Source organism: Coturnix japonica, chromosome 2 (genome assembly GCF_054131305.1).
Source record: "Coturnix japonica strain WE chromosome 2, WE-NBRP24, whole genome shotgun sequence".
Lineage (NCBI taxonomy): Eukaryota > Metazoa > Chordata > Aves > Galliformes > Phasianidae > Coturnix > Coturnix japonica.
Genome location: NC_140664.1, coordinates 19648112 through 19660545, shown reverse-complemented (window position 1 = coordinate 19660545; position 12434 = coordinate 19648112). Strand labels below are relative to the sequence as shown.

General features: G+C 44.2%; 1 protein-coding gene across 3 annotated transcripts in view; it reads left to right on the top strand.

Annotated features, from left to right (window-relative positions):
• Positions 1–12434, top strand: part of KCNS2 (potassium voltage-gated channel modifier subfamily S member 2) — a 31784-nt gene that overhangs the window by 4752 nt on the left and 14598 nt on the right. Inside the window, exon 2 of one of the 3 annotated variants that reach the window (XM_085539387.1) lies at positions 923–1011. Coding sequence is in view for 1 of the 3 variants with exons in the window: in XM_085539389.1 (XP_085395515.1) it covers positions 4526–4605 (80 nt within the window). In the remaining 2 variants the exon portion in view is untranslated. Of the gene's footprint in view, positions 1–922; positions 1012–1054; positions 4606–6898; positions 12405–12434 lie in introns of those variants that run through there. The other 2 variants (XM_085539389.1, XM_085539388.1) reach the window with 2 other exon arrangements.

Here is a 12434-nt window from a genome sequence, read left to right as displayed (position 1 = left end):
TATTATTAGTAACACTCAGAAGCCATGTGAAAGAAGACAAGATGAAAGCATGTGTTTAAACATGCCAAATGTGTTAGGGATATCTTAAATACAGTTCACCGTCCTCAGATGCACACAGATAGGTGTGTCTCTAGGCTAGCTAGCCTGCACAGTAAAGCAGTACACTGGGAATTCAGAACACATGAGAGAAAAAAGGCATATTTGTGCTGTGATCAGTGCTACATACAACCCTGGTGACTTACAGCGTAAGTAAATCCCCAAATGATACAACTCTGAGGAAAATCTTTGAGCCAAGTTGAGGACTGGTGTAGCCCGTGAAACAGGGGAAGCAGGCTAAAATATGATAGCTTTGATTAGATTCAGTGATATGGCAGGAAGCCCAATTGTTGACCAGAATGTTCAATTGGTATTTGAATCACACCTACTTCTTATGCCCTCATAGCTGACAGCCACTCTATGTATCAGTGTGCATGTGTTTATAACCACCCAAATTTCAGTTCTGTTGTTCCACTAGTGATGCTTGATCTGCAATCTATACCCACTGTTTGCTCAAGAAAAGAACATAACATGCCTAAGCATCAACCTTCTTCACCCAAGTTATGCACATAGCTGAGATCCTCCTGAGCCTGCTCTCCCCCTGGCTGAGCAGCCCCTTCTCTCAGCCACTGTTCCCATGTCTGATGCTCCAGTCCACTGAACATCTCAATGGCCCTTCACTGGGCTGGCTTCAGTAATGCCTATGTCTCCTATACTGCAGAGCCCAGTTCTGCTTCCCCATTTCCCCTTGGAAGACATTGCTGTTTCATTTTGCACCATGCTATTCCATATTCTCATCTGCATCCATTCATACACAAAATGAACACTTTCCACTTTGAGGAATAGTTAGCCTCATTCACCCGTTTACTCTTTAATTCTTTTGTAGGTAGAGAGTTGGACATCCTTCTGAAAATCACCAGATGACATACATTCCCTTGGAAAAGAGGAGGCCAAAGCAAGATACCTGCATTGAAGGTAGGCCTTCCAGCTACTTCCAGTTGATCTGAACTCAGTGGTCACAGAAGAGAGGTCACAGGCATAGATTTCAGTATAGAACAGCAACACAAGAGCAGTTCTAGGAATGCATGTACACTATCAGCTTTCATCATCCAAAAGCGCCAGCTATTGTGAAAAGGCCTTTCTGCAGGGTAATCCCATATTCATTTGGCAACGTAGGCAAGCCCTTCATGTCTTATTCCGTCTTCTGACCTATGCTTCTGGGCCAACCTCCAGGAAAACCTCATGTCCTGCGTAGAGAAGCCTTACCACTCTTGTCCCTCCATCTTTCCAACGTTGTGTCTCTGATACAAATCTACCCAGATTAACACAGGAATTTAGTGAGAAGAATTAGATATGTAGATAAGAGAAGTTTTCCTGGCTTTGTTATTTGGCTACACTGCAATAAGAATACCTATCTAAAAAGTGTTTCCTGTTACTAAAGGCATCGTTGAGGAATGTTTAATTCTTAGCAGAACTGCTGTACTTGTTCTACACAAACCAGATGATATAAATAAATAAACCATGAAATGTTCAGAGAAGACAAATCACCAGTCCATCAAAATGCCTGATAAATTAGTTCAACAGAATGGACTACAGGCATGTTCAATGAATCATCATCACCAAGAGTAAATAAATTCAGATTAAGTAAAACTTGATTGAATCATGTTGAAGTTTGGCACTTAACAAAATAGATCAGTCCGAAGTCTCACATTAGGAACACATAATCTCTTAAGATTTATGAGTGTTGTTGCACACCACATATGTTTCTAGGTTACTGTTTGCTGTGTTGAGAACTGGATGCTCTCAGTGTACAATGATTTGCTTGCTTTTACGTATTTTAAACTCCAAGAAGCCATTCTCCTTGCTCCCCTCTTTGGGGTACAAAATAAACTTGTACAGTAGTAAACTTCCTGCTTTCTTCCTCCCCTCCAGACACATTCCCAGTTTCTCAGAGGCAGTTTTCAGTTCCATCTGACTGTTCAGAGCTGTTTGCTGACACATCTGTAACATGTTGTGAAATAGCCAGGATGTGAATGGACTGCAAACTGAACTGAACTCAGTCACTTGGGTTCAGCCATTGGAAAGAATCCTCAGCTTATTAAATTTGGTAATACTATCCTCACACACTGGGCATACTATTAATCTCTGTTGGTAGCCGTATAATAGGGACAACATATGTCCATGGAAACCTTTTAAATAACAAATCAAGACAAGAAATACCTTGCACTTTTTTATTTGTTTATCAATAGTTACTTTTGTTTAGCATTTATATTGTGGCAATGTCCAGAGGTCATGGTTAAGATGGAAATCCAGATGTACTGACTGCTATGGAGATGGGGCAAATTGAAAATTTGAAGCAAGATTTAAAGAGGTTAAAACAACTTTAAAATTATAACCATTTGCAAATCTGCTGTCAAGTTCTTTTAGTGTAATATCACACAAAGCCCAAGTATCTTTGCATTTAAAGTTTTCATTGTGCAACAAATATTGTCTGGGAATAGAATTACTATTATCAGCCTTATTACACCAAGCAACGTAATATACATACAGTTCAAGTACCAGACTAACACTGTGGGGGACAGGAATCACTTTTTAGCCTGGAATAGAAATCATATTTAACAGAATGCTTAAAAGAAACAACTAAGATTTACAGTGAGCGTTGTGGGTTGACATTGACATAAGCTGATATTTATAACCTGAGTGTCATCACACAGGCAAGAAAGTCTCATGTCTTTATCCAAGCAGCAGTGCGCCTTTTTGTGTGGAAATACTGATCCTCCTCCATACGCTCAAACCACATCTTGCTGAAGGACGTTATCTATTCAGTATTTAAAGGGGAGCTATAAGAAAGGAGGAAACAGTTTCTTTAGCAGGGTCTGTTCTGATAGGACAAGGAGAATTGGTTTTAAACTAGAAGAAGGGAGATTTAGTTTAGATATAAGGAAGAAGTTTTTTACAATAATGATGGTGTGGCACTGGAACAGATTGCCCAGAGAGGTGCTGGATGTCCCATCCCTGGAGATATTCAGCGTCAGGCTGGATGGGGCTCTAAGCAACCTGACTTAGGTGTAGGTGTCCCTGTTCATCACAGGGGAATTGGACCAGATGATCTTTAAATGTTCCTTTCAACTCAAACAATTCTATGATTATTTAATTCTGTGATTCCATGAAGTGTCAGTCTTTGTAGGGCCTAAAGCTCTGTCCCAAGAGGACACTGTTAGAAATATAACATGCTGAATTTTAAGTCTGTTCAGTAAGAGTCAAAAAGTACATTCATTATAAGTGGTTTTACAGCTACAGAAACAAACGAAAATTCATGAATCATTAAGTTTGAACCAAAGCCTTGTCCAAAAGGTTAAGAAATATTGCATACAATAAACAGTGCTTACATACACATGCATATACATAGATGCATACACACTATTTCTTACATCATGATTCCACTCTAAAATAAGCTGAGTTTCTTGTGAAATTCAAAAGTTACACTCCCTGATGGAAACTTGCCCCTCAGTTAGTCTTTAAATCAACCCCAGCAATACTGAGAATGGAGAGCAGAATCTCACTGCTGCTCTCCCTACCACCAAGCCTTGGCTGGCTGAGATACATCTCAGCACACATTTTGTTCAAGGAACTGCAGAGGAACAATCTGCAAACATGAATCTGTGTCAAGTTCTGTCTGGAAAATATGGCATAAGGTGGGATGTCCAAAAGCAAACATGGCCACTGTGAGCACTTGGCAGGAGACATAAGGAAAAGTGGGTGGAAGAACAAGGGACAGTGGAGTAAATTGGAAGGAAAGAAGAACCCTTGTAAGGGTGGAACAGGGACCGCTGCATCTGAGACAGCTCTTATTTCCAGGCACAGCAGCAATACATCTGCTGTACTTGTGGCAGATTGTGTGAGTCACAAATAGGATTTCACAGTCAGCAGCAAACTTGTGAGCCATAAAACCCACTCCCTTCAATTACAAAGTGATCACCTCACAGAGATACTGTACGGCTTGATCAACTGATATTTATAGAGCACTTTGAGATCCTCAGATGAAAGTCACTATAAAAAGCTACAGATTTTTCATAGTGTTCATGGGCCACCTGCTCAGACCAGAAGCATTCACTTTCAGCATCGCTTGAGCCAGCTACCAATCTGATATCTCCACGGGAATTTCCTAAAACAGATGTGGCTGTCACATTTAATCTCTCTTTTACTAGGAGCTCTGAGAAAAAGAACTCCTGGAAAAGGAAATAAAACAAATTGCATTAAAACTGATGGCCAGAAGAAGCCCCGTAATTCTGTTCCCACAGCTCATGGATTCTCCATCTGTACCTTTCAGAAAGCTGCCATAGTGACTAACTCCACTGGCTTCACAAATTAGACCTGACCTAGATTTGCTGAGGTCTTTGTTCAGCAGCTGGTTAGTGTAATATCCTGACTGCAGCAAAGTTCAGAACTGCTCTACAAAGCAGCGGGTTGAAAAAGAAAAACAAACAAAATGGAATGCATGTTCCCTGTTCTCACAACACGCTGGCCAGCGCTCTTCTTTATACCCAATGAACGTCAGAGAGTGGAATGGTGAGGTTTAAATGGCTGCCGTAATCTCATGGCTCTTGAAAGAAAATGACTCCGTTATTTCCCCTCAGTCTTTATTAAGGAAAGAACAAACCCCATGAGACTGAGGAAAAGCATGATTCTGAAGACCAGAATTGGTTCTAATTAAGCATATCATTAAACGCTTTGCGGAATTAAGGTTAAAAAATGTGAAGTTTAAAATCCTGTTAGCTAAGGATACAACAGTTCATGGGCTTTTTTTATAAACTGATCTGAACCATATGAAACCCTTCAGAGCATGGATCAGGACTGGCATCCCTTCAGAATAAGGTTTCCCATGATGTTGTGGACTTTCTGCATTGTGTGTAGAAACTGAGCACAGATGTCCCAACATGTTTCAGAGACTGAAAACCCTTTGTTCCATGATAACAGTGGGAAACATTAATTAGAATCTTATTTGGTGATCTGGTTTGGTGGGTTTTGAGGGATGATTTCTTTTTCTCTTTGAGTTGGCTTGTTCTTTTAAATACAATCCAAAAAAATACCAAAGTGAACCCAAAGGAAATATCTTCTTAATCCTTCATCCACCAGTGATGGGTTCCATAACAATCAGAACGTGTCCTGAAAGATGTAAGAATGTGCAAACTCCCAGTCACACCCTCAGTCGGTCACATCAGAACCCTGAGATAAATTACAGCCCAGGCTGCATTGGAGATACCTTTCAGGAAAGGCACTATCGCTGCACAGAGATGGGCTGTTGCTGCAAACAGCTCATCATCATTATTATAAGGGTGGAGGATACTGTCCCTAAATAGTGACATAAGCACTAAGCATGCTATAGAAAAGTTCTTAAATTCCTTCTGCTGCATGAGCAGTTATTACAGAACAGAAGTTTAGATTTGATCAGCTGTTTTCCACTGAGCAGTAGAAATCACAAAAAGGCTCCGTGTGGCAGAATTTTTTTCTCTTTGTGTTTTTGGTTTGTCACTAAAAGAGGAGAAATTGCTGAAGGCAGTTCTCCATTAGAGAAATAACTCTTGCTGGATGAGCGTAATGGTTACTTATCTCCTAAGCAGTGCCCTTCCAGGCTATGTGCTACAGGCAGCCCAAGGAGAGAGATCTGCCTTAAATTGCCAGATGGCAAATTTTGCACGATTGTTTACGAGGCAGTGTTAACTGGTCCACAGGACGCAAAATGGGAGAGAGGTCTCATAGCACCTGCCCAGGGGAGCTTCAGGAAACTGGATTGCTGTGATAAGCCTTTCACATCCTTTCCTTGGGCGATACTGGGCAGTATGGATGTACCTGTGCTGGGACCCTTCCTTTCATGCAGCTACTCCCTCTGCCACCCAGGTACCCTCAGATTCCTCACTGCCAGATTGACTCTAGTGGCAAATTTTGCTCCTCTTCTAGTGGAGCAACTGGTGCAACTGAAGTGAAGACTGAAGAACTGTGATCTCTGAAGGCTCTGATGTACCACCGTACAAATAACAAGTGTACAGCTAGCAGAGTGGTATGGTTGGCATGATATTTTACAGGTTTATAGTTAGATTATCATGGTGGAAAGAGACAATCAAAAATGAAATGCTCACCTGTGTCCTAGGCTTACAGTAGGAAACTCCAAAGGGAGTAATCTCCAGAAAGAGACCCCTCCCCAGTGGCAGTCAGCCCTTAAATGGGGTCTAGGAGTGCAGGCAGGCTCCATGCCTTCTGGTCACACAGCTGAAATGCCTTCACCTGTCCTCCCGCAGCTGACTCAGTGCTTGCCTCAGGTGATCAATCAGTGCTTCAGGCTGTGACTCAACAGTTCCCATGCAAGCACCTAAATCCATTGTAAGAAGCATTAAGATAAAGGCTCTGATGTTGAGTGGCTTCATAAAGACCAGACACTGTTGTTAGACTGTATGCAGAAGCTGAGAGCCGTGTGTAGGAGATAGAAACCAACAGCTTCTGATTCTGCTGTGAGATGCACAAACCAAGAATTATGAAGGCTGGAAAAGATCACTGAGATCATACTCCAACATCAATCCACCCCCTCAAAATGCCCACTACTCAGTGCCACATCTACACGTTTCTTGAACACCTTCAGGGACAGTGACTCCACCACTGGGCAGCCTATGCCAGTGTATCACCACTCTTTCTGAGAAGAAATTCTTCCTAATACCCAACCTGAACCTACTCTGTGCAACTTAAGGCCATTACCTCTCTTCCTATCACTGTTATTGGGGAGAAAAGGCTGATTACCCCTCTCTACAGCCTCCTTTCAGGTCATTGAAGAGAGCGATAGGCTTTCCCCTGAGCCTCCTCTTCTACAAACTGAATGATCCCAGTTCTCTCAGCCACTCCTCTGATGCTGGGGTGCAAAAAGTACTGGAGTCCCTGATAGTCCTCTGTGATTGGAGCTGGACTCAATACTACCATTAGTTCCTAAGTCTTCCCACCCAGAGCTCTATGACTTCTACTACAGAGAATCCAAGGACCTACGTGAGTTTTCTCTCAGGACAGAATGTGATCTCTCTCTCTTTCCTAGGAAGCAGAATTGGTACACAAATTCACGCGACAAAAGAGAAATTCACAGCTCTTTTCTTGTATGCATCTTGAAATAACTCTTTCTGCTCATGGGAACTGGGGATGTATGTTATGGAGGACAGAGAGCATTCATCCTGGGGACTATGCAGTGGATAATGTAGTGGGTCACCTGTGGCACTCAGAAGGAAACAAAACCTCAGCCCAGGAAGAACCAGCAACACTGCAGCCCTCTCTGCTCTGATCCATCCAATATGGAACTGAAATGGAAGACTGCCCACAGCCATTTGCCTTCTTTGTTTCTAAAACTGCAGCTTCCAGGCGGCACTTACTCAAAACAAAAACACAACACAGGTCATAGTCAGCAAATCACAACTCAGGCAAACACAGTACTGGATATTGCAAGCAAGTCTCAGGGAGGCTGTTCTTGCCAGGTTTTATATGGCAAATGGGAGAGTAGCTCAAGGGCTTGTAAGAGACAAGGATCGGTGAGGTGGCAGGCAAACAGCATCGGGCTGCTTGGGTAGCAAGAAGTGGCAGAGGCAGCCCAGGTGAGACATGCAGATAGTGCATTTTCTGCTCTGTCTCTGCAGAAACGTTTTTGGACGTGCAGGGAATGCTGTTAGATTGCTTGTTTTTATTTCCTTTTATTATTTGTATTATTTCATTCACTGATCAGTTGAGCTTTACGTTTTTCAGTAATTAACTGAATACTTCTGGACAGATGAAATGCAACATGTATGCTCCCTTAGTATTTCTGAGGTTAAGCAACATTTATGACTCCAAGCTCTATCTGGCCCAGTGTAGGTCAGCCTCACAGCGTGTGGGTACTGACCATGTAATGATGATCTCAGGTCTCTCCTTGACCTGCAATGAGGTTACACATATAAAGAGAAGGTCAGGCTCTAGGTCAGGAAGGTCAGGAAGCCAACTGCATCCTGGGTTGTATCAAAAGTAGCGTGGCCAGCAGAGCAAGGGAGATGATCCTGCCCCTCTACTCTATGCTGCTGAGGCCTCACCTGGAGTACTGCATCCAGGTGTGGAGTCCTCAGAATGGGAGAGACACAGACCTGTTGGAGTGTCCAGACGAGGGCCAAAAAATGATCAAAAAAACATCAGTTTTCCACCTGCACTGAAATAGATTTCATTTTGGAGAGGTTTTCTCACGGTTGTGCTCTTGGAGTAAATTGTTTGCAAGTAAGGACTGCTCTCTCTGACTGTGTTCAGCTTGTTTTCTTCATTCAAGATGGAGATTCCTGCAACACAGGTATATATATATATATATATATATATATATACACACACAAGAAATGATCTCAGATATCCTTGCTATAGTAAAGTGCTTTTTCTCACTTGCTTAGAACAAGTCACATTTTCACCATCTTCTTCAAACCTGAACAGAAAAATGAATGGAGGCAGAACATGCTGCTGTATGTAAGCATGAGATGTGTTCTCAGCAAGAGCAAATGGTCTGAGACTATACCACATATAGGAAGGTCTGTGCTGTTGCAGATTTCCTCTATCTTTTTCTTCTATGTATACATAAGCCTAAAGTGTAAAGAAAGGAATGTGAGGATAGGTTCCAAATGCAGGTGAAATGGCCTTCATATGCTCCAGGTAAGCTGACTGACAGCACAGAACTAGTCACAGTTTAAAGCCAGCAGCCATAACCTGCATCCAAACACAATTCTTTCTCCCTGCTTCCATTCAGCCCTGTATCAAAGAGGCCGTGCCCACTGCTGACAGCACTGGTGTCACAGGGAAGGCAGCAGCTGGGCAGCATTAGCTCATCATCTTAAATCCAAATTGCACTCCTGAAAATCCTTCTTCCCTGTTGCTTTGAAACCCCAAAGCACAGCCATGCATCTCCTATAACACAGAGCACCTGCAGTGCAGACACCTACACCCGAGCTAGGTGTTGGTTTTATGTCCGCTGGCAACCAGTGTGGCTCATTCAGAGCAGCTTGTTAAGGTGGAACACCTGTTGCTGAGGGCATAATGTGCATGCTGTAGGTGATTCAGAGGTTATATTGTCTGGCTGTAGGCTGTGAACTGAATGCCCATTTGTAATGGTGTGCATTAGACACACTCTCAAAGTTCAGCTTGTGCACGATTTTTATGTAGAAGACTACAGGCCTCAGCCTCAATGTAAACCAAGTCACAGTACTGGAGCTGGTCATCCCAAGTGGAATGCTCATGAAGGAGACCCACTACAGGCTCCTCTAATATTAGGCAGGATGCTTACATAAGAAGCAGGTTCAAGAGCAAATGGCACTGCTGTTTGCCTGGGGCTGAGGGAGGCACGACATCCTGCTTCCCAGCAGAGTTTTAAGGCCCCACAGCTGGGCTGGCCTCGGCTTTCTCAGTTGGCAAAAGCTGGCCATGGGCGGCTGTGAGCCGTGAGAACTTGCTGGTGGGAAGGTAAAGGTGAGGCACATTGGGACCAGCCCTCAGCAGCACCTCCCGTCAGTCGGGTTCTGTCCAATTCTGGCTGTGCTAAGTTCCCTTCTATAAACATCCAGAGAGGGAAGTAGACTTTCTGAATTTGTTTAAATCCATTGTCAACTTATTCATTCCTTTCTGACTTGGCAGTATTCTGCGCTAGACCTTTTCCAGTATTTAAATGAGCATTATCTGCAAAAATATTTTTGTTCTTTTGAACACATGCACCAGCTGGCTGCAGTCAGTGGTTGTGGTAGTAGGAATGTTGTCAGGAAAGCTTTGCTCCCAGCTGCCTGCGAGGCTTTGCAAAGAAAAACAGATCGTATCTATCGATCTTAAACTAACACATTAAGACTCCGGGATTTTCCAACCCATCTGGTGCAAAAGGAAGCGGTCAGCATGAATGTGAGTTTGAGTCTGGCTCGAGGCCGAGGGGGACCTTCCAGTAAGCGTTACGTGCAGACTTTCCACCTCCAGCCTAATGAGGTTTGTGGCCTCAACTCCAAAGCAAGCCTACCCACCAGTGGAAGTGCTGATGAAACCACTGAGCTGGGTCCAATCTCCTCATTTAGATCCTATTCAATATTTCATTAACGCTGCAGATGCAGTACTAGCAGAAGCGGATTCACTTCTCCTGAAGCTGGCAAAGCTCTGCAGACCCCAGTGCCACATCGCCATCAGTGTAGGTGGATGCTGTGTGGGCCAGTGCACCCAGGTGGTCGCTACTGACATCCATCAATAAATCCCTGTCCTCACACAGTCTGGGTCACCATGAGCCCAAGAGCAGGGTGTATGGACATGAGAAGCACACTCTATCTGATACTCATTCATGGCCAGGCATCTGCACATAGTCCAGGTCATTATATACCACTGGCAACTTCTCATGCTCCTTAATTAACATGGTGCCATGTGAACCAACAGAACTAAATCTGTGTCTTTCACATGGTCTCAGAGTCACAAGCACAGGCAGCATTCCCTGTTAAGTTGGTTATTTGTAATGTTGCCCTGTGGTGATATTAGTCACCCAACTGCCTCCTGCTCCAGCAGGCAATTCCCCAGCAGCAGAAAAATGCCGTGTCTGATTCCCTCAGGCAGACCAAAGTAGATCATTTCCCCTGGATTCCACCACTGTTGGGGTGTCTGCAGCATTGTGCCCTGTGCTCACCACTGGAAAATGCACAAGCACTGTGTCAGCAATCATGAGTCCACTGAGCAGAGCAATGCCTTGCAGAAACATTCAGATGAGTTTTGGATTACTACCTTGGGTGCTAGAGGCATCTTAACCTTATTAGCACAATGCTCCGGCTGAAGCAATTAGCCTTAATTACAGGAGCAGTTATATTGGACTTGGTGGAGTCGTATCCTAATAGGGTTATATTGTTTTGCTCTTTGAGTCATCTCTGCAGAAACTTCACTGTATCCTTTGATGAGAAAATGCATAAAGATCCCAGGTTAGAGAGAGACCAGTGATCCTTCCAGGGTGAAGATAGAAGAAATGGATAAATGCAATTCCCAAAGTGAATATGAGGCTGCCTATGATTTTTTTTTCTTAGACAAGCAGCTTAACAGGCAAGAAAAATGTATAAAAGCTTGAAAATCCTCTAAGTGTATCTCTGCCTGGTTTCTTCCAAAGCAGCATTAAGGGGGAAAAAAATGATAATCTGATTTAAGAATAGGAAAGTAATGAAAAATATGTATTCCACTAATTCTGAATATTCCATGTCCCCACTAAATATCCGTGATGGTGCAGAGCTGATGAAAGCACACTGCCTGATGCACTGTTAGCAGCAGCTCACCATTCCTCACAATGCTAATTCTGTTCTCATTTTGAGTGAGAAATAAAGCAGAGAAGTTCTGTGATGTACCCAAGCCCTGAGGAGGCTGGGAGGATCTCTAGAAGAAAGACCAGCAAGGGTGTCCCCAGCCTGTGTCCAGCCATCCCTGCACCAAGCACCAAGAGCAAGAGAATCCCTGGGGCTGTGTCCATCAGCTCCAAGAAAATGAGGCTGTCACAGGCTGCCATGGGAGCTGCTGCTCTAAAGGCGGGACACACAGGGCATTAAGCAAAGGGAGGCTGTAGGAGTCCAACACCACTGCAGCAGGAAAGCTGAACAAGAGCAAACCTCAAAGGGATTGTTCAGTCTGGAGAAGAGGAGGCTCAGGGGTGACCTTATTGCTCTCTACAGCTGCCTGACAGGAGGTTGTGGTGAGGTGGATGATGGCCTCTTCTTCCATACAATTAGTGATAGGATGAGAGGGAACAGCCTCAAGTTGCACCAAGGGAGATTCAGGCTGGATGATAGGAAATACTTCTCTGAGGGAGTGATCAGGTGCTGGAATGGGCTGCCCAGGGAGGTGGGGGAGTCGCAGTCCCTGGAGGTGTTCAAGAAATGTTTAGATGTACTGAGGGACGTGGCTTAGTGGGGAATACTGGTGATAGGTGAACAGTTGGACTGCTTGATCTTAGAGGTCTTTTCCTACCTCGGTGATTCTGTGATTCTATGATTCCAAGAGAAGGGCAGCATCTGGAGAAAGAAACACACCCATGTGCTGCAGGGCTGTGACCCATGGGCAGCACTGGAGGTGTCCCAGGAGGTGCAGGGGCTCCAGACACACAACAACAGCACTGCTGGGACCTGGTGGGGTGGTCTGGGATGTCTGAGCAGGACCTGAAGACCAGGCCGTTGGCAGGCATCAGGGCTTACTTACTGCAGGGCTGTGTTAAGGAATGGCTGGAAGGGATCTGAAAGGTCATCTCATTCCAAATCCCCGCCGTGAGCAGGGCTGCCGAGGGTCGGAGGAGCAAGCTGGGAGTGATGAGCAGAGCCGCGGAGGCTGGGGGCTGGAGGAAGCAGGTGAGGAGCATCATCCCCTCGCATCACTCC